General features: G+C 46.4%; 2 protein-coding genes across 4 annotated transcripts; both read right to left on the bottom strand.

Annotated features, from left to right (window-relative positions):
• Positions 1-32: 32 nt before the first annotated feature.
• On the bottom strand, positions 33-5403 carry MSTO1 (misato mitochondrial distribution and morphology regulator 1). The gene is made up of 14 exons (XM_075724476.1): positions 5329-5403; positions 4893-5016; positions 3838-3892; positions 3691-3766; positions 3494-3542; positions 3025-3163; positions 2788-2905; positions 2561-2695; positions 2297-2449; positions 1611-1742; positions 1278-1462; positions 934-1035; positions 711-829; positions 33-458 (listed from the first exon to the last, which is right to left on the bottom strand). Exons 1-14 carry the CDS (start codon positions 5401-5403, stop codon positions 220-222), a joined length of 1701 nt encoding a protein of 566 aa, XP_075580591.1. The 3' UTR covers positions 33-219.
• A 160-nt stretch (positions 5404-5563) lies between these two features.
• DAP3 (death associated protein 3) lies at positions 5564-20638 on the bottom strand. Of its 3 annotated transcripts, XM_075724363.1 has the most exons (13): positions 19452-20638; positions 18727-18773; positions 14923-15045; positions 11015-11116; positions 10135-10243; positions 9583-9675; positions 9023-9153; positions 8526-8606; positions 8002-8160; positions 7530-7589; positions 6675-6764; positions 5770-5887; positions 5564-5649 (listed from the first exon to the last, which is right to left on the bottom strand). In XM_075724363.1, exons 2-13 carry the CDS (start codon positions 18766-18768, stop codon positions 5564-5566), a joined length of 1194 nt encoding a protein of 397 aa, XP_075580478.1. In that variant the 5' UTR covers positions 18769-18773; positions 19452-20638. The 3 variants fall into 3 exon arrangements, with proteins under 3 accessions (XP_075580478.1, XP_075580477.1, XP_075580479.1); XM_075724362.1 differs by lacking the exons at positions 5564-5649; positions 5770-5887 and having other exon boundaries at positions 5946-6764; XM_075724364.1 differs by lacking the exons at positions 5564-5649; positions 5770-5887; positions 8002-8160 and having other exon boundaries at positions 5946-6764.
• Positions 20639-20682: the final 44 nt, after the last annotated feature.

Here is a 20682-nt window from a genome sequence, read left to right as displayed (position 1 = left end):
AAATCAACCACAAAACCCACAAACAAAAACAGCCCCAAAAAAGCAGCTTTTCTCCTTTACAACACAACTGCAAGTAGCTGGACAACTTCACCCAGCTAACACCATTTTGCTAAAATGAAGAGAACGTAGCAGTTGGGCCCTCTTTAAAGCCATTCCCTTTATTCTGAAAGTGATCTTAAAGGTATTCTTACTTCCACTATCTCTAGTAATAAAGACAAGTTAGTCTGAATCTGCTTCATCTTCAGATTCATCTGCTTCAAACCCCGTTTCGTAGCACTGTGACAGAGTCCTTAGCTCCTCTAAGGCCTCCCGGAAGTCATCCTCTTCAACTCCGGCAGAGAAGAAGCAGGCCCACCGCCGCGTGTTCAACTTCTGTAGATCCTTGTATAAGCTGTAGAGGAGCGTGCGCAGAACCGGTGAAGACTGCAGGGCTGCTAGTACAGGGATGCTTTCAACAGCTGCAGGGAAAAAAACATCTTTATTTAAATATACCGATCAAAATTTGTTTCCCTACCCTATTCTGCTTTACAAGCAGTTGCTTCACTTGAACTCAGCGTAGCATAAGAGTTGTTTAACACTCAAAATTTTTGCTCTACACTCAAAAGTGGTTTGTTTTTTTTTTTTTAATAATTCCTTTTTACCTGTGTTAGACCCTACTGCCCCCACTGATCTCTTTCTGTTGCAAAGTAAGTTTAAGGGGCATTTGTTACCTGCTGAGGAATAACTGGGAGGTTCATCCAGGAGGAAGCCTTGTCTCGTCAGAAGAGGAGAAAAGAACTGGGGGTACGGAGGTAGGGTATGACATGGCTGCTCAAGCACGTGGGATGTGCTGTAAGGAAGAAGGTGAATGAAGTTACCCAAAACTTGCTCTACCTTCAGTTTCCAGTCAGCGTTCCCTGTTCTAAAGAAAAACCAACCCAGACTGTTACCAACCTGAATGCCCCAGGAAACACAGTGTGTAGGTAATACTGCAGAATCTGCTCGGTGCTTTCATAAGCATGGAGTGGAGAAGCAAGCTGCTTTCCTGGATAGCTGCTGCAAAGAAAACCAATTCCTGTTTTTCCAGGGGAGTTGACCAAAAATGTCAGTGACTCGGTTGCTTTTGAGCTGTTTTGCTATAAAGCTAGTAGCATATAACTGGCTAGATCGCTACTTTTTTTTTTCCCCCACTCAGCTGACACTCCTAACAAAGGGTGATGAATGACTTTTGTAAGAAATCCTTGCTGTTGAGAGTGCCAGAGTTCTGAAGGGACACGTGCAGTTCAAATGCTGATTACCTGATTTGATTTTCTTTGCAAATTCCTCGCAGCACAACAGACTGAGCAAAACAGCAGCTGACCTTTTGCTCCCTACACGAAGACAGAAGCTTCCAAGGCACGTCCTGCTGGTAGGCACATAAAGTATCAGGGAGCGAGTAGCCACGTAGGGCAGGAAAGGGAACAGAAGCCCACGCAGCCACAACCTACAAGTCGGAGAGGGGGTGACAAGTCATGATCTCAAACGCACTCCCTGCGTCCTGCGTGCGCGGATGCGAGTGGAACGCCAGCTCCTGCTATGGCAGTTCAGGTAGGGGTGAAAGGATGAGAGGTTGCTGGTTGCTCTGCCCTTACCTTTCTCCCAGAGACGGTGAGTGTTTCAGCAAGGTGCATCATAGAGCCCTGAGAGGAACAGAGCCGGTAAGGAGCAGTAAAGGTATCGAGCGCTGCTGCCAAAATTGCGCCACTGTGGTAGTTAAGTGATGCCTGTGGAGGGAGACAAATGGAAGAGTTCTGGGACAAGTTGAATTCATCTGTTCCTTAACTGATTTTTGTGTGTTTAACTTAAGCATATTGTAAATTGTGCTTTTATATGGGTTGTGTTTAACAGTTATTTCAGGTTTTGGATAAGCAAGTCAGCTGTTTGCTAAGAAATGATCTGCTGCCAGTCGTCTTATCAGCAGGTTCTTAGTGCTCAGACCAGGCTGGAGTTACTCCGCACCTGAAGAATAATGCAGTAAAGCATTTTTTTCAGTGCCAGAACTGAAGGCAGTACACCAACTGAAAGACTGCAAAAAAGGAAAGGTGTTAATGTTTTTAAGAGTACGAAAAACTATGGGAATGAAAAGTTGGCAGTTAAGTCTCTGCTAAGAGTGGAAAAGCAGGAAAACACATCTTTTCTGCTTAGCAGAACTCCATGATGAGAAAACATTGCTAAAAATACATAGCTGCAGAAAACACTTTGAGAGTGGTAAATCTGAAAAAGCTGAAAGCCAGCCAAGGTAGGTGGTGTTTTTAGGTAAACCCTATACAGTACATACGTCGTAGTTTATGTACGGAAATGTAACGGGAGGTTGTGGCTTGATTCCTAAACTCCCACTGAGCGACAGGGGGCAAAAGAGCGAGCTGTGACTGGAGAGGCGGACGATTCCTAGGGCTGTGTTCATCAGTCTGTAAAAATTCTTCTGAGAATCCTGCGGGGGGGAGAAATCCAACCATTAGAATCTTAAAGATGTAAACAAGAAAGGATCTAATCCACACAGGGCATGAAAGCATCATCTGTTTTTTTCCCATTGTTTACTTACTCCCACATCACTCGTGACTGGAGTCAAGCCCCAGGTCAGGATTCCTTTTCCTGAATACTCATCACAGAGCAGTTCTGTCACCTTGGCACCAACTCCAGAGAATCCATTGTGTAGGTCACAGAGGACTTGAAATCCCTGTGTAATATGATGGCAGCATCTGAGATTCTACTTAATCTTAAACAGAAAGTTTCTTGAAAGAAAAGGGAGTTCAGACTAAGCTGCCAAACCTGCAGGTAATCGCACTCTTCAACATAGAAGTGCAACCGATCTTCCAGCTCCTCTATGCAGCCAGGATCCTGCAGAAGACTTTCACCTTGTCCAAAGGCTTCTAGACAACCACACTCCCTAAGAAAAAAAGGAGAGGGGGGAAAAAAGCTTATTTATCCCCTCTTAATTCTTCCTTGAAGGCAAAACTAACATCCTGTTCTGGACCACAGATTCTGACCCAAACCTCTAGGACGTACCCATCGTGCATGTACTGATGGATGACGTAGATGCTCTTGGGATGCAAGTCCACGTTGAGGTAATCGGACCAGACCTGCACGCTGCCACCCGAGTAAACTTCCTGGGAAACAGTGAGTCGTGAAGTGGCAGGAGATGTGCCTGGAACGAGACAGACGTGAAGAATCAAGGGTCTCTTCAACTCTGAATGCCCCCTTGAATAAAGAAAACAAAACCAGCTTTTTCTCTTGTCCACTTTCTTAACTTAGTTGCTGCTCTTTGACGCATCCTTCCATAAGCAAAGAAATCTTAGCCCATAGTTTTCCTTCTCCCCTCGTGCTCGTGCACTGACAAGTTGTCCAGCATCAGCCTGCTGTCACAGGGCTTGTTCTGCCTCTCTAGAACTCTGACCCCAGCAAGTAAACCAAAGCCATCAGGACAGCACAAATGGGACGAAACACACACAAGTAATGCACAGAAATGCACACACACCTTGAGAAGATGTGCTGGAACTTCCCTTTCTGTCAGAGGAAGCATCTTCCTAAGGACACAGCCCAGTACACTCATTAGGTGATGTTTTGCAGGAAGTTCAGGCAAACACCACGACTGAAGTAAACCCGTGAGGAGTCCGTGACGCACCTGGCGGGGTCCGGGCCACGCTCCCCCCGCCCCACTTCACCCGCCCTCACCGTCCGGTGCCCAGCGTCCCGCGGCGCAGAGCCCCCAGCCGATGCGGGCTCCAGGTAGGTGGCCACCTCCCCGTCCCTGCAACACAAACCAGCGGCAGCTGCCAGCAGCCCTGCGCTGCTGCTGCCACCACCTCCCCCTGCACTCACCAGGCCACCGGTGCCTCCGGGCTCGCCCTGCCAGGCCTCAGAGTACCCACACCACCTGCAAGAGAATCAGAATCATGGAACCAAAGGGGTTGGAAGGGACCTGTAGAGCCCACCCAGCCCCACCCCTGCAGTGACAGGGACAGCTTTAACCAGAGCAGGGGGCTCAGAGCCCCGTCCAGCCTGGCCTGGGATGTTCCCAGGGATGGGGCCTCCACCGCCTCTCTGGGCAACCTGTGCCAGTGCCTCACCACCCTCACTGTAAAAAATTTCTTCCTTACATCTAGTCTAAATCTATTCTTCTTTCTTTTAAATCCATCACTCCTTGTCCTGTCACAGCAGGCCTTGCTAAAAAGCTTGCCCCCACCCTTCCCCTAGGCCCCTTTCAGCGCTGCCAGGCCGCACTCAGGCCTCCCCGCAGCCCCCTCCTCTCCAGGCTGAGCACCCCCAGCTCCCCCAGCCTGGCCCCGCAGCAGAGGGGCTCCGGCCCTCGGGGCATTTCTGTGGCCTCCTCTGGCCCCGCTCCAGCAGCTCCGTGTCCTTGTGCTGAGGGCCCCGAGCTGGGCGCAGGGCTGCAGGGGGGGTCTCAGCAGAGCGGAGCAGAGGGGCAGAATCCCCTCCCTCGCCCCGCTGCCCACGCTGCCGGGGATGCAGCCCAGGACACGCTTGGCTTTCTGGGCTGCCAGCGCACATTGCCGGCTCATGCCCAGCTTTTCATCCCCCAGCACCCCCAAGTCCTTCTCCGCAGGGCTGCTCTCCATCCCCTCACCCCCAGCCTGCATTGATAGCGGGGGCTGCCCCGTCCCAGGGGCAGGACCTTGCACTTGGCCTTGTTGAACCTCACGAGGTTCACACCGGCCCCCTCCCCAGCTTGTCCAGGTCCCTTTGGGTGACATCTCGTCCTTCTGGCGTGTCAGCCGCACCCCTCAGCTTGGTGTGGTCTGCGAACTTGCTGAGGGTGCGCTCCATCCCACCGTCTGTGGCATCGATGAACGAGGCCGCTCGGTCACGGACGGGCGCCCGCCCCCGCGGCCCCCCCCCCCCCCCCCCCCCAGTACCTTTCAGCTCCAGCGCCACCAGCCGCGGTGTGAGCGCCTCCCGCCCGCCCGCCGCCCGCCCGCTCCGGAGCAGCGCGGAGGCCCGGAGCTCGGCGGCCTCGGCGGGGCTGCGCAGCGCGGCGGCCTGCGGAGGAGCGGGTCAGACCGGGCCCTGCGCCCCGGCCCCGGCCCTCACCCCGCGCCCCGGCCCTCACCCCGCGTCGCCCCGGCCCCCGCCCCGCATCTTCGCCCCGCGCCCCGGCCCGGATCCTCGCTCCGCGCCCCGCATCTTCGCCCCGGCCCCGACCCTCGCCCCGAGTCCCGGATCTTCACCCCGCGCCCCGGCCCCGATCCGACCCCCGCCCCGAGTCCCGGAACTTCACCCCGCGCCCCGGCCCCGATCCGACCCCCGCCCCGAGTCCCGGAACTTCACCCCGCGCCCCGGCCCGGCCCGCACCTGCAGCCCCCACCAGTGGGCGCCCACGCAGCCCGCGAACTGCCCCAGCTGCAGCGTCACCGCCTCCCCCGGCATCGCGCTCGCGCCCCGCGCCAGCCAGCGCGCATGCGCGCCCCGCCCTCAGCGGCGGGAGACGTCAGCACCGGGGCCACGCCCCCGCACGCCCCGCCCCGCGCCGCGCAGGCGCACACCGACACCGACACCGGCAGCCGCCGCCGCTCCGGCCTTTATTGCGCTACAGGGGCCCCGCCAGCCGCTCCAGCTGCCGCGGGTTGGAGCCGCTCAGGAACCGCAGCTCCTCCTTGCCGTCCTCCGTGCGCGCTGCAAGACAGGAGGCGCGTGGGGCCCGCGGGCTCCTCCGGGGAGCCCCCGCCCGCCCCGGGGCCCCCGGGCCGCCGGCCCCGCCTGGGGAGGCCGGGGACCCCCGGGCGCGGCGCTGACCTTTCTCGTGCTGCAGCCACTTGCGGTCCAGGTAGTAGCGGTAGCAGCTCTCGAACTCCCGCGGGCTGTAGTTGGGGACTGGCACCGGGACGAAGGGGTCCAGCGCGTCGAAGCCCTCCTGGGAGGAGAGCCGAGGGTGAGGTGCCGCAGAAACCGGGAACCCTGTGTAACGGCGCCTGGCACTTGAGGGGAGGCGGCAAGGAAGCGCTTGCCCTGTCCATTAACTGTGACAAGGTCTTGCGGCTATAACCTTGACGGGGAGCTGAGAAACTGAAAAAAGGGACTATCCCGCCCCAGAAGGCACCGGAAAACTGGATGATGGCCAAAGCGCAGTGACTGGGGAAAGGTAAAGATCAAGACCACCAACTCAATTTGACCAAAAGGACTTGCTGCCCACCCCCTCCCCAAGGAGCTTGTGTGCTAATTAACGTAGCAAGTGAGGCTAATTTAAATACAGCTAACCAACAGCAGATGGGATGGTGATTACTGAGCAACGAACATAAATTCAGGTGGGTCTTTACTAATCACGTAACAGGATAAATTGTAGTTCCTGTGTGTGGTGTGCTGACTTTGTGGAATCACTGCCTAGCACCCATCTCTGCGCAGAAATGAATTAAATAAAATACCTCTGCTCCATGTGTATATTGGCGTACTGAACACCGGGTGAACAATCCCACTTTTGGGAAAACGCCGCGGCCAGCTGCAGCGCCCCGTCCTTGCAGCGGGAGTTGTCTGGGAGAGGGCCCAGCTTGGCTGCGTACAGGCTCAAGCAGAGTTACTTCAAAGGAGACTGAAGATGCAGAGATGGCTGAAGCAAAGTCTGCCACCCTGAACTGAATGCAGCTCCCAAACCAGGATTTCTGTTTGTCTCCCAGTGTGAAGGGGGGGGAGAGGCCAGGACTCACCTTCCCCAGCAGCTCCTGGGGCAAATAGGCAGAACTGGGTTTGAAGAGAGAGCCGGTCTGGCTGAGGGTTGTCACAATAGCACCTCCGTTCTAAAGGAAAGGTAGATTAGAAACCCTTTTAGCTGCAAACGTAGTATTTGTGAAATAGTTACAGATCGATTCTAAACAACCAAGGTATTTTCTTCTTTGATCTTATAGTTACTTCAATTCCTAAATTCTGTATAAAGGACTTCCTAAAATGTCCCTAACTACGTTAATCCCGGCTACTGCAAGTACACTTGCAGCACATGGAATACGTAGCCGGTGTTTCCAGTGCTGGCATTTAAACGTGTCATTCTTGCCTATAAATGGCTTTCAGTTGAAACACCTGAAATACTTTAAAAAGGCCTTTTCTGTATACTCTCAAATCTGATGACTACCTGTGAGAGATATTAGCACCCAGGAGACTGGAAAAGAAGCAGAAGGAGTTGACCTCCTATAGCAAAAAGTTTAACATGTTTTTTTTAGGAACTGAAAGTTGTCATTACTTCCAAAAATCATAAACCAAAGTGTCATTAAAGGGTTATTAAATACCTCTAGCTCGGGAAGCACGGGTTGTAAACTGGAGTTTGGTACGGTAATCAAGAAAAAGCATTGTTATATATTTGACCTGTCCACTTCATTGTTATGTATTTGACCTGTTCACTTCATCAGTGTCAGAAATGCTGATGAGATACTAACCGGTAATAGTCGCACTGTGCTCACACTCTCCTCTGCTGGAGGAACAGTGTGATGTTAGATTTGTGGCTTTACGCTTATCGGCGTGTAGCTTTAATTGCTGCGAGTAACACAGCTGAAGGTACAGACCAAACTCACCCAATCATTCATCATCATCTTCCTTAGGTTGTACACAAGCGTTAGCTCCTCTGGAGAAACCTGGTGAAGATTGTCAGTATCACTTTTTGTGCCAGCAGTTTCTATCAGAGACATAAATTCCCCTCCCCTACTTCAAGTTAGACTGGAAGGATCATTTTCATCATTTAGGCGCATTTGTTTCTTTGCTTTGACTTAGCACTGTAGCTTTCAGCCTTAGTAATGTTACACAGAGGAACGCCCAGACCTTTCCTACTGTAACAAGACATATATGTGCTTTTTTCTTACTGAGAGAACTTTCTTCAGTAAAAATGGTCTAAACACAGTATGAATTTTGCAGGTCCCTCCACGCTAGCAAAGCCAAACGTACATCTCTCAGGGACAACTGTAGAATTTAAAAATTAACAAAACACCCTCCCCTGCTCTTCCTTGCAGTAGGAATGCAGAAATATCATCAGAGCAGATCACTTCTTACGGGGCTTTTGTCTTCCTTCTTTAACGTAGTCCTTCCCCAGAGTGCATTGACGCCGTCCACTGCCACAAGAAGTCGGAATGAGCCGAGATGACATTGCTGCTTTATCTCTTTCAGCACAACCCCTACAGCATCACTGGCATTTCTCACGCGAGCCAAACCCTTGAAGTAGGAAAAGGCACGTAACTCAGGTTTGTCTTCTTGTTAATATATAATGCTGGCAACTTTGGGCACTGTCTGCCCTTTCTAAGGGGGAAGGAAGATAAAATGACAGTCAGCAGTCTGTTCCTTCCTTTCAAAGGAGCAATCTGGTCTAAGGTACTGAGCATCAAAGAAGTAGGAACTTTCAAATTCTAATTTTTGCTTCTACCAAGTTCTCTGTACAGCTTGCTTTACAGATCCATCACATCTGCCACATTTCCTAGAACTGGTATTTGTAAGATCTTTAAAAGCAATTTGTTCTACGTACACAATGATGGGATCTTCTAATAAAAGGCGAGACAAAGCCAGAAGCACTTGTTCCTTACCTGCTCCACCACTTCACCCAATGGTCTGCCCTCCTCCGTGCTTTCTCGTTTGCCCCACACATATTTTTTTTGTGTTTTTATCTGCAGTAAGAGAACTACGATTAAGCTGGGAACTAAGCACGATTAAACTGGGAACTAAGCAGTGCAAAGGCAGCTTGGCAAGTCTGGATGGCAAGATTCATGGTTCTTTGCCAGTGTTAAAAGACTAGTGCAGAATCTGGGAGAAGTGTTCATCGCAAATAGCCGTCCCCACAGGGGGGATTTAAAGTACTTCTTTTTCTACAAAAACTGAATTCCAGTGAAGGGTAGTGTTTGTGGGTTTGTATGCAATGTGAGTGCATGCATTGATACATGAAGCATTTCCTGAAAATCAGCAAATCTAGAATTCGCATCAAGGTGCTCAATGACAGGAAGCACATGCGCATGCAGTCCCTGAGAGATGATCCTGTGGGTAGATCTTAGCTACTAACCAAAACAACATGACAGGCTCTACAGACCTCTTTTAGGAAGCGCTCATTTGAGGTTTTGAAGTTCTTGAGCCAGAAAGATGCTTGCAAAGGCTGATCAAGCCGTCCTTTGTTATAGGAAGACTGCATAAGCTCCCTGCAGTTTTTCACCCAGAGATGAGCTGTAAGCAAAAGAAAACAGTTGCTTTTTTTTTTTTTTTAAAGTCAAAATAATTGTATGAGTTGGGTGGTGGGGTGTGTGTCTGTATTTCTTATCCTTATTCTGCTATGCTGGTAAGAAAAGTCTCCCATCCTTAATGGAGAAGACTCTCCCTTGAGAACAGAGGAGGTGACACAGACCCACATACAGCATGTCTCCTGTTGTACTCATTAACAGTGGGGAAAAGACTTGACTGTAAGCATGTGAGAGCATGTGAAAATAACTATGTTCTACTTTATTTTGGGGGTTTGTGCTTTATAAGCCTCCTCCACTACGGAAAAGAACAAAGATAATTTGCTGTGGCCTACCCTACACCTTTCACTTGAAGGAGCATCTTCCGGATCAGCAAGTGTGTTTGATGTAGTAACACAGACAGCATCGGTGTTCTTACCATCTGGGATGTGCAGCACCAGCCAGCCTTGCCTTGCGCAGTAGTGAACCACGTGACAGAGAGTCATGGTTTTCCCCGTTCCTCTCTCACCATCTCCAACACAGACTGTCAAGGAAAGTCTCCAAAAACACTACTTCAATTTATACTTAACTGTAATTCTTTTGCAAAAGGCATAAAGGAAGTTCAAAGGTCGTAGAAGCAGGGACAGCATTCCATCATGCTTTTGTTCAGCAGCAAAGCTAGCCTAAAGAGTTCCTTCTCTCTGTATCCTCCCACCCCACTATATCAGAGCTGATGATTCCCATTCGCTTAGTTGTGCTGATAGCCCTATTTGTGGATCTGTGCCATAAACCAAATCTGGCTTAAAATAAAAGTATATGAGGTTCATGAACTTCTCAGACTAGCTTTGCTGACACAGATATGTGGTAGAACCGCCCCCTGAAGACTAAACCACAGTGGTCAGCATAGGATCAAAACATCACCCTCATCTGTGTAAACTCACCCGCTTGCATTTAATTTGCATTCTACCATCAAGTAAATGGTAAAAGATACAGATCACATATCTGACAGCTGGGTGTGCAAAGTTGGAGCTTTTCAGGTAAGTGAAAAGTTCTAGAGCTGGTTTACGCACCATCAGGCAGGCTTCATTGAAGGTCTTAATCTGAGAAAAGGAATAAAACATGAAGAAGCCGGGTGCTGGCACACTACAGCTGTTCCTGACATGACTCCATCTCTGACTGGTACTGTGCAGGGTCTGAATGTCCACTGCTCCCCCCTCGTCTACCACGCCAGTTATATCATCATAAAAGTTTATCAAGTTGGTCACGTGTAACTTCCCCTTGGTGAAGCCATGCTGACTGCCCCAGTGACTTTCTTGTCCTTTGCATGCCTGGAAATGTTTCCAGGATTAGCTGTTCCATCACCTTCCCAGAGATCGAGGTGAGGCCGACCGGCCTGTCGATGAATCAAAAGTCAATCACCTAGAATTACTAATTCACAGATAAGAAATCTGTTGCTAAACTCAGGTAGGCAGTCTACGTTAGCGGCTTCTGAAGCCTGATCCAGTCACAGCATGATCTGTCTCAAAAAAGAAATCAAGACCTTTTTGTTGCTGATATAAACTTACTTCATGAGACAGCCTACTTCGTACAGAAATCTAACCGTAGAAAATATTTCTGTAATTTATTATGTACTCAGAAGTTAGAGATGAAAAATATTGGACAGAATGTTGCCTAAGGTGGAATCCTCACACCCTGCTGCCACTATTCTGGCTAGGTTGACTGACATCTTTTAGCATGGACCGGGAATAATGGCATTCTTGCAGCACGTCACTCTCTCTTATTCCAAGAGGAAAGCATCGTAGTTACACGATGGATCTGGTTCTTCCCACATGCCAGTCCACTACCTACAAATCTGCTCTAAGACAAAGTACCTGCTGCTGGAAGCGATAGGGCAGTCCATGTGGAAACACAGCTTTCACCTCCTCAAGTGGAATGCTATAATGGCGACCCTCGTGGAGGTCTGTGTGGTTGGCCTGGGAAGGTAAAATGCAAACTGTCACACTCGGGAAAGGCCGATACCTTTTTTTCTGGATACAGAAGGCCTGTGAGAATGGAGCAGGGAGGGAACGCTCGATCAAAGCGAGTATCTACTTACTGAGAGTCGGAAGAACTAGCATATTAAAGTAAAGCAGGAACTGTAGTATCAGGACACTACTGGCAAATGCTTAGGAGGCGTCTAAAGAAAGGATATCCTACCTGGCAATAAACAATAAAGGGATTCCTCGAGCTTGTATATGAACCATTGAGTTTTGTGGGCATCAGTGGCCCTATGCTTCATGAATTTATCTAATCCTTTATTAGTCCACTTGTACTTCTGGTCACCACAGTATCTTAAGAGTAATATGAACCCCTTTTGAGTTATCTGATAGATTCAAATTTACTTTCTTTAAGTCTGTGACAAAATTATGTTTTCTGGTTTGTTCTTTGCTGTCTCTCAGTAGTAATTCCTAATATGCCATTTGCCTTTTTAACTAGTACTTGTTGCTTGAGAACTCTGTTTTCTGATCTGTTTCCTGGGGCTCTAATTTCAAGTCCCTTGTTGTGACAGAAGTGGTCAGTATTATTCCTCCAGCAGACTTGCATCATTCTGCATTATTTATAGTGACTGCTTAAGATCTCTGACTATGCACTCTTAAGAAGCGGTTGTTACTGGTATCTGAAAACTTAATACCCGTTTCACGCCTTGTTTTACATCCTTGTTTTTACCCTTCATTATTCTATTTTCCTACCATGCAATACTTGCAAAGCACTTATTTATTTACTCTTGGTCTAGCCATCAATTTGTGTGTCTTGTGTAATTAGGACATATAGACTATTCTGCAGTACTTCCTGTGTGACTTTCAGCAACTTTTGTGCCAAGCTTTGTCTGGCTTTTTTTAGCAGCTTTGTGCCAAGCTTTAAAGCTTATATTGTGTCCTGCTTTGCACTTTCTGCACTCTTCCATGGATTTAAAGTCAAAAAATCCTCCTCTATATTCTTGTGCATGCCAATCTCTTGCTTCCATTTTGGTTGAGATGGAATCAGGATATAACAACTTCCTTGTTTTCTTTATTTTGTATAATAATGATCCAGGAAGAGTAGTTTTATTTACTATTCAGAAAGAAAAAGAAGCAGTCATTATTTCTGTCAGCTTTAGCAGATTTGGGGGCTGATCCAGACCTGCCTTGTAGTCCTTATTAGCTTTGGTGTAGACCCAGGGCTTAATTTATTGAGGCCCAGAACAGATGGGACAATACTGGTGTGGGCTTGGTCGCTCACCAGTGCAGTGTGGCTGACAAATGGTTTGACCAGAATGAATGGATGGGAAAAAAAAAGGTTGTGATGAGTACTGCTACCCTGACCAGAATGAATGGATGGGAAAAAAAAGGTTGTGATGAGTACTGCTACCCTGACCTGGCTGCCTGCTGTATGCCTCACATGAAACCGTGTGAGCAGCTGTACCTACAGGTTTGACTACTGCCCACTATTGCCATGAGTATTTTGCTTTTCCCAGTTCCTTGATGGACTCTTCATGCATAGCTGCTGCAGCTCTATTGCAGACCCATGAATTCTCTAGCCCCAGGATTCTTGCTACGTGTTAAGTCTCCCTCCGTTTCTTCAGACCAGATTTTCAGTCTTCCAGCATGTAACATTCTCTTATCTTCCGCTCCACTCTGAAAAGCCCATGTGTCCTGGTTTCAGCTGGAATAGAGTTAATTTTCTTCCTAGTAGCAGGCATAGTGCTGTGTTTTGGATTTAGTAGGAGAAGAATGCTGATAACACACTGCTGGTTTAATTGTTGCTAAGTACTGCTTATGCCAGTCAAGGACTTTTCAGCTTCCCATGCTCTGCTGGGGGCACAGCCAGAACAGTTGATCCAAACTGCCCCAAGGGCTATTCCATACCATATGACATCGTGCTCAGCATAGAAACTGGGGGGGGGGGGTTGGCCGGGGAGCAGCAATCGCTGCTCAGGAACTGGCTGGGTATCGGTCAGCGGGTGGTGAGCAACTGCACTGTGCATCACTTGCTTTGTATATTATTATTATTACTGTATTGTTGTTATTATCATTACTATTTTACTTTATTTCAATTATTAAACTGTTCTTATCTCAACCCAGGAGTGTTTCTCACTCTCACTCCTCCGATTCTCTCCCCCATCCCATCGGGGTAGGGGGAGTGAGCGGCTGCGTGGTGCTGAGCTGCTGGCTGGGGCTAAACCACGACACCATGGTAACTACACCCCTATTCCATATCTTACTGAGGACAGGTCAATCTGTCCTGGACTGTATGGTTTACTTTGGTACAGCTGCAGGATTTGAGGTACCCACAGGTTTGCCAAACTACTTCTATGAAGAAACCACTTGGTAACTTCAGCAAGCTGCTCTCTAAGCTGCTTGAGTTGCCAGTCTGGTCTTTACTGGTTAGTAAATCTTAGCAACGGGAAGAAAATTTTAAAAAGCTGGCTGGTCAATAGCTCCTCTGCTGTAAGGAGACGTTACTTGGAGATAGACTAAAGAGAACTATTAAGAGAGACTTCAATCTTTTTCCACACAGAGCTATATTTCAAACTCTGGGCTGGATTCCCTAGAGTTTTCCTGCATGTGTTGGACACAGACTAACAGCACCTGTGTTTTTGCATGGCAGTGTTATCTATGGACTCGAACAGAAGAGCACTACTCCAGAGACCATTTTCATTCTCAGTTTCATCACTGACTTGCTGCATAACCTTGGGGAAATTCCTTTGCTCTTCAGCTTCTGCATCTGTAAGGTGGGTCAGTATCTGTATCCTCGTGTTTAGTCACTTTTGAGTTTTGCTAATGGAAAGGTATATAAAAGCTAAGTCTTATTAAAAATTTAGTTTTTGTCTGGTCTTCTTAATCCATTTTTAATGGGACTTCATGGTGCACAAGGACGGGTGCAGTCAGAGCTATCAGGTTTGCTGATGAAGCGAGCCAGCAGAGCCTCTCTACTGCAATACGCGATCTGCAGTACAAGTCTGAGGAACACTGATCCGATAAATTAATAAGCAATGGCGGTTGTCGCCAAACATCAGGCACGTGAAGTCAGAATGCCAAAGCCAGTTGCCTGGCAACATAAATGGTAGGCACAGGACAGTGGGGACAATCCTTGCCATCTGGACTCTTCTGTGCAATCTATAGAGACACTTGCATCACGTGAGTAAGATCATCTGCATGCTGCTGTTTCCATAGAGACCCCAGAGGAATCAGTATTGAAAGACTCCAATTACAGAGGCAGCAGAAAAGCACCTCAAAGGCTTATTCCATTCATTTATTCCACTTCATTTTGTGCTTGAGACGGAGAGTGTGAGGCTGGAATTACGATGCTGGAGAGCTGTGCTGTGCTGAGGTCATCTGGGGTGTGTTTTTTATCCCCCTTCATAGCCAATTTGGGGAGGTTAGTCAGGGAAGAATAACCCTGGAGTTGAAATTAACGGTGTCTGATGACAAGCTAAGCCACATCTGAGCTTCTACAATACACAGTCTATCTCTCATCTATGCAACTAGAGAGAAGGAATCAATACCTGGAGCTTTCAGGCAGAGGAGCAGCCCTGTCTTGTTTAAACCCAGGCAGGTGCACTGCACAGCCATGGCCTGCTTTCCTTCAGGCTGGGGATCATGGTCTAGATGCCTATTATTAGGGCTATGTACTCCCTTCCCTTATGTTTACTAGAACAACACAATCCCAGTAAGCGCTCCTGGCTCCAGCATGTCCCCAGACAGAATGATGGAATTTAGGCACTTGCTGTCTGACAATAACAATTGTGGCAGTAACTCACCGGGTCATTCTCGCTGGTATAGAAAACTGCTCTTGGTATTTCTGCCGATGTTTGGACATCCTGGCTGATAACGGAACTTAAGCAATCCTTGGCTGCCGTATGGAGGGCATACCCATGGTCCAACTAAGGAAAGAAGAAGGCAAACAGATAACAAACTTCTCAGCAGTCAAAAGATTACCGGTAAAAAAATCCAGGTAGTAGTTTGTTTTGTACGCTCACTGCGTGCACATTATGATCGGGTATCATCGGGATAGCATGCAATACAGGAGAGAATTCTCTGCAATTAGAATAAAAATTCATCACTAGAATATAAATTCATCATGAAAAACCACATGCTTTCGAACCACATTTCACATTTAGATGGCTGCTTCTAAACCATTTCCATTCACTTAAGTCACCTAGAGAGCCAAGCCCTGTACCTGAACGAGTTATCCCCTTCAAGCTTGCTTAAGAGCACAAGTATAGCCATTAAGGTCTTATTGCTGGGAAGTTCCCACAATGTTTCTGCCTACACTGATGAATAGTAGCTAGTACCTTGAAAATTCAAGCTGTCTAGTAATCCATAATCACCTCAATTATTGAGGGATTAGTGCAGTGCTGCCCACTATTTGATATTTATAATTACATTCCCTGCACTGATTTTCCTAACTGTGTCCCTGCATACAGACGCTTTCATTATAATACAGACGTGGCTGAGAAACTGAAACAGCCAGCTAAGCTGATTAATTCTTTTTTCCATAGACAGACTGCTGAAGCATGCCTGTAAAGCCTAGCCAAAATAGGCAAGAAAGTGAGTAGTAGAAGGACAAGCATTTTATTATGTTATGTTGAAAGAAAATATGAGCATTTGTCAATGAATTGAAAAAGTGTATGCTCCAAACAGAGGCTGTGACCAAAGCAAGCAAAACTGAAAGCCACCCTTCGTATTACTGACTGGAACAGTTGCAGGCTCCACTGTAAACAGAGCAAGTAGTTTCCTATTTTGTCTGTCTGCATAGATGAGAGTAGCCATAAACTAAAGTTTAGAGACAGGAACAGCTGTTTCAGTTCTCCATGGCATGATGCAATTCTGCTGTCATCCAAGTTTTCCTCAGGGGGTCATGTGAAAGCCACAGGGACTCCGAAGAAAGTGTAATGTCGGATTACCCCTCATCCCATGTTAAACACACAATGGACTCCTGAGTCAGCATTTCAGTACTCTTCTTTTAGGGAAGGAATTAAACCAGTTTGTACTCAACACTAGATACCTATAGAACTACTGCAATATAAATATGGCAGATCACTAAACATTCACTTTGGTAGTCACATTTTAACACCCCCTTCTCTTGTTCCCACAATATTCTTTTCCTCCTCAAATCCAAATGATCAATTAGGATGTCTTATTTGGCTATGTTTAGTTTTAAGTCCACAGAAGTGACTTAATTTACAGCCTAGAGCAAGGCACTAAGATGCTAATTTAATACATGAATAACTAGAGCAAGCAACTATTGTCACCTATTCACCTAGAAAATGTCAGCCCTAGGTCATTTCTAGCCTGGAATCACAGTCCCTCTTATTTTCTTTGAGCATCCTGCATTCCCTCCTCGTGAACGGCATGGCATTCCCTCCTTGTGAACGTCTTGTGGCTGTGAGCTTTGCTCACTTAAAAGAAAAGGCAGGCTTACTGCTCTGCGGACCTCCTTTCTCTGCAATACCAAACAAATCCTTGTCCCTGACCTGTGTAACAGTGAATGAAAATTAAGCAAGGATTAACTTCTTGGTCTGACCATGTTCAGTTTTTATGTGTGTCTAGACTCAGCTCAAGACTTCAGTTGAATGATACTTAGTCAAACCGGTATTAACAATACTGCTTTTTTAAAAGCACAATCTCAGAATCATAGAATCATAGAATCGTTTAGGTTGGAAAAGACCTTTAAGATCATCCAGTCCAACCATTAACCTAACATTACCAAGTCCACACTAAACCAATTAAGGGTAGACTAGACTAAACCATGTCCCAAAGTGCCACGTCTACCCGTTTTTTGAACGCTTCCAGGGATGGTGACTCCACCACCTCTCTGGGCAAGAAGATCAGCAGGAGTTGGATTCTCTATGGTACAAAAGCCAGTTCCTAGTAAGTTCTATGAAGGGAGTAGAAGACAGCACAGTAAGACAGGATGCAAGTGTCTTGAAGTCCAGTCCTCTATTCTTGCAGCCAAGTACATAGAATATCTGGTTTTCCATCAACAGAAGGTATCTCATCTTTAAATTCCTACATCTTTCTCCTGGAAGGATACCGTTTTAGAACATCACTTCTTTGAGCCTTAGCATGATGTGCCTTCCTCAAAATCATCATCTAGCTTTGTACTGCTTTAGAACTTTTCCTTTGTGGACTGTAGCTTGCACTGGGCTGTAGAAGCAGCTTCTAAGTACCTGGAGACATGAGATCCTTCCTAACTGTGAAGTGCTACAAAACCAAGACAAGCTCCTAGAGTAGCAAATACAACAGTACTCAGAGTTACCCTGAATTTGAGAGATACAGACTTGCATTTTATTAATTACTGCATTTCCGTTTACAAAATTCATGCACAAGTGCATCTGCATTTTTAACAGGCTACAAGAATACCTTTGAGTGACCTAGAATACCACTGCTAATGCATTATATGTTCTGACTTTATAGTAGCAACATGCCACTTGGTCCCTCCCCCTGAACAGAAGACAGTGGCTTATCACTGATCCCTTTGGCTTCACGCAGAATGCCAGAACCATATACATATACCTTTCTGGCTTACTGTAGAGCTCTGTGTAGTAAATCCTAACATGTATATAAGGTTCTCACGTTTTCACATCATCTTTTAATGCAGTTTAGGCTCGTAGCGTAGAGTGGATTTTATAGTAAGTTTTCATCTGCCAAAGGAGAGAGTAATCTAACTCAGATCCCTGAAATGGCAGCAAACTATCACGTGGTACATGGAGATTAATCACAAAGTCATGTGCCATAAGGTGGAGCTGTTCCTACATGATTCCACATATCTTAGTCTCTAGAAAAGACTGTTTATTTCATAAAGGCTGCCATCATCAGTACGGTACTGTACAACCAGAATCTCGTCTCTGGGAACAAGTAGTTATACAGCTGTCCTCTAATGGCTGTGTATCCCTATGTACCAGTGAAAAAGCATTTAAGACAACAGCAAACAAAACAACTGAAATTCTTTACCATTACGAAGTCATTCCAGATACGCAACATTAATTCATTATGCTGTTAATAATATAAGGAAGCTTTACAGATAACATAGTGCTGCTGTGTTGTTGTGGCAGAGCTAATATTACTACACCCACCTGAAGCACTGAGCCATCTTTGGCAAAATTATCTTCCCACCAGCCACACAGGCTTTGTGAAAGGCTGGTGGTTCTGTTCTGTAGCAAGGGCTTCTTCCTTTGCACTTTCCCGCAGTGCAGAGCAAGTAGATTCTCTGTTTTCTGAGAAACACTTGCACTGAAGATGTAGAATTTCAGCATTCTGGACATTTCAGAATGCTAAACTTTAGTCTTCTAACAAATGTCTTATTTAAGCCAACCATCCAGGCTTACTTGCACGTTCTCTCTCTCCAGCCAACAGAGAGAAATGTAGAAGGAGTAACACACACAAGTGTTCTCACTTTCCTTTGCCCATAACAGGAGTTTACACAACCAGCTTACAGGAGACACCAAGTTTTTAGATGACGAATGTAAGAAGAATCTCACTTTTTACAGTTGTAAACTGTCATTCCAGTTCACAGGACAGCTGAAATATTGGAAGCAGCATCACACTGTTACAGGACTTACCTTTAGAGGATGGTAGACAAGTCTTTTCAGACTTCTCAGCATTTTTTCTGCAGAGACAGAAGGGGATTTTTTAGTTTTTTTTACTATGTTTAATGTATCCTATGCTGGGATAGAATCATTCCTGCCCAAAGAGCTTAAAGTCTAGGCACACAAATAATTCAGACAAACTGCCAGAACGCTCTGCAGCAATACAGTTGACTGGTAAGCAGCATCATTTGCCTAAAAAAAATATATTCCATTAATTATGTTGCCTTTTTTCAGAGAGACATTTACAAAAAAATCCCCTTAATTTATAAGTAAAGATATTTCATTCATCTAGTGAGGAGGACAGTCTTTTATTGGGGAAGGGCATCGATTTTGACTGCAGCTGTTAAGAGATGTTATAGCAAGGGCTACACAGTCATTATTTTGAAGAAACTGGAATAATGCAGAGACTGAAGGTGCTTATGTGTTTCCAGCTTCATCTAATCATATTTTAGTATCTACCGCTCAGCCATCTTTGATTACAACAGGAGAGAGAACCCAAAAGAAAACACTTGAGCAATTGTGATGCAAAAATAGAGGCAAAAAGGTAAGTAAATTAGTTAAATCTGTCATCTCCGCCAGCATTCAAGGCCTTCTTCATACCACTTTCTTAGAAGAAAATAATGACAATAGCTAACAAAGATGCTTTAAGAAGCTTGGTTGTGATAAGTTACACAATGCATTCAAAGTGAGACAGTTACCTTGTAATTCCTTAGGAGGAAGTCTGGGTGGAATTGGTGGTTAACTGCAGTGTTAATGCTAAGCAAGACAAAGATGATTTAACTGCACAGAATGGCATTTAAAACTGTTAATGCATAGAATGAGAAAGTAACTCCACACTGAAGGACGTTAATTTTATAAAGATGCTTTACATTATTTCATCTAACAATCAATGCACAATACATATGTGAAAAACAAGCTCCAGTTTTGCTACTTCAAGACTAAGTGAAGATATCAGGCTGTGGAGGCTGTTTTAGTCATTTTACTTTGCTATGCTAGCATGTACAGCAGAAGAGGAGGGAGAAATCCAGTTCCGCATGAGAATGTATCCCATTTGTTTCAAATCACAGGTTTAACAGTAAAGAAAGTAGGGGTGGGAAGGCTGTTTTCTCAAATACAAGTAGTAAAATTAAGGAGTCAGAAGAACCTGAAGTTTCTGTTTATTTTGCACACCCCCAACATTATGACAGAATTCTTGAATTACTTCTTTAACACAAGTTGTAAGGGCTCTTCTCTAGGGTTTGTCTGTCCATGAGAGAGATTTAGCAGAAGAGTAGATTAAAACTGTGGCCATTTCACTGATTTGTACCTGGATCAAGATAAAGAACTGTCCAACTCACCATACTGTTCCATTATAGAAAAAAATACTTGTCTGCTTGTGGTCTTTAGGAAAGGATTTATAGATCGGAATATAATTTGCTAGTAAAAATTACGCAAAGAACCCTGAAAGTTATATTTGCAGACATCATTAAGTAATCCTAACCTATCACCTCCCCGGACTAAATAAAAAACAAAGTTCTGGTTGCTTGCTGTCTATATATTTACTACAGCCTATATTACTATACACTACTATATTTACTACAAGGGCCAGAAACAGAGGGGTAGAAGACGGAAACAACTTCGAGGTAACCAGAGCGTTATTGTCTTTGGACGACCGAGGCCTGCACGCCCACCGCTGTTTCAGGGACCTCTTCCCCCATGCCTTCTCCCCAGTTTTCCTTCCCATGGGCTCGCCACCGTACTCCATTATTCCCCCTTTTTCTAGACACGCGCAGGACTGAAGTGACAAGGAGGTATCAAGGACTTCGTTCAGCCCGATCTAGAAATGGTGGCCGTTGGAGAGAACCGGGAAGGCCAGCGCTCTGCTCGCAGAAGCCGCGAAGGGGAACCAAAGGCAGCCGGGCGCTCCTGCGTTCCCGCCTCCCGGCGGGC

The sequence above is a fragment of the Pelecanus crispus genome, chromosome 22 (genome assembly GCF_030463565.1).
Source record: "Pelecanus crispus isolate bPelCri1 chromosome 22, bPelCri1.pri, whole genome shotgun sequence".
In the NCBI taxonomy this organism is placed as follows: Eukaryota; Metazoa; Chordata; class Aves; order Pelecaniformes; family Pelecanidae; genus Pelecanus; species Pelecanus crispus.
This window is presented reverse-complemented; position numbering and strand designations above follow the sequence as displayed.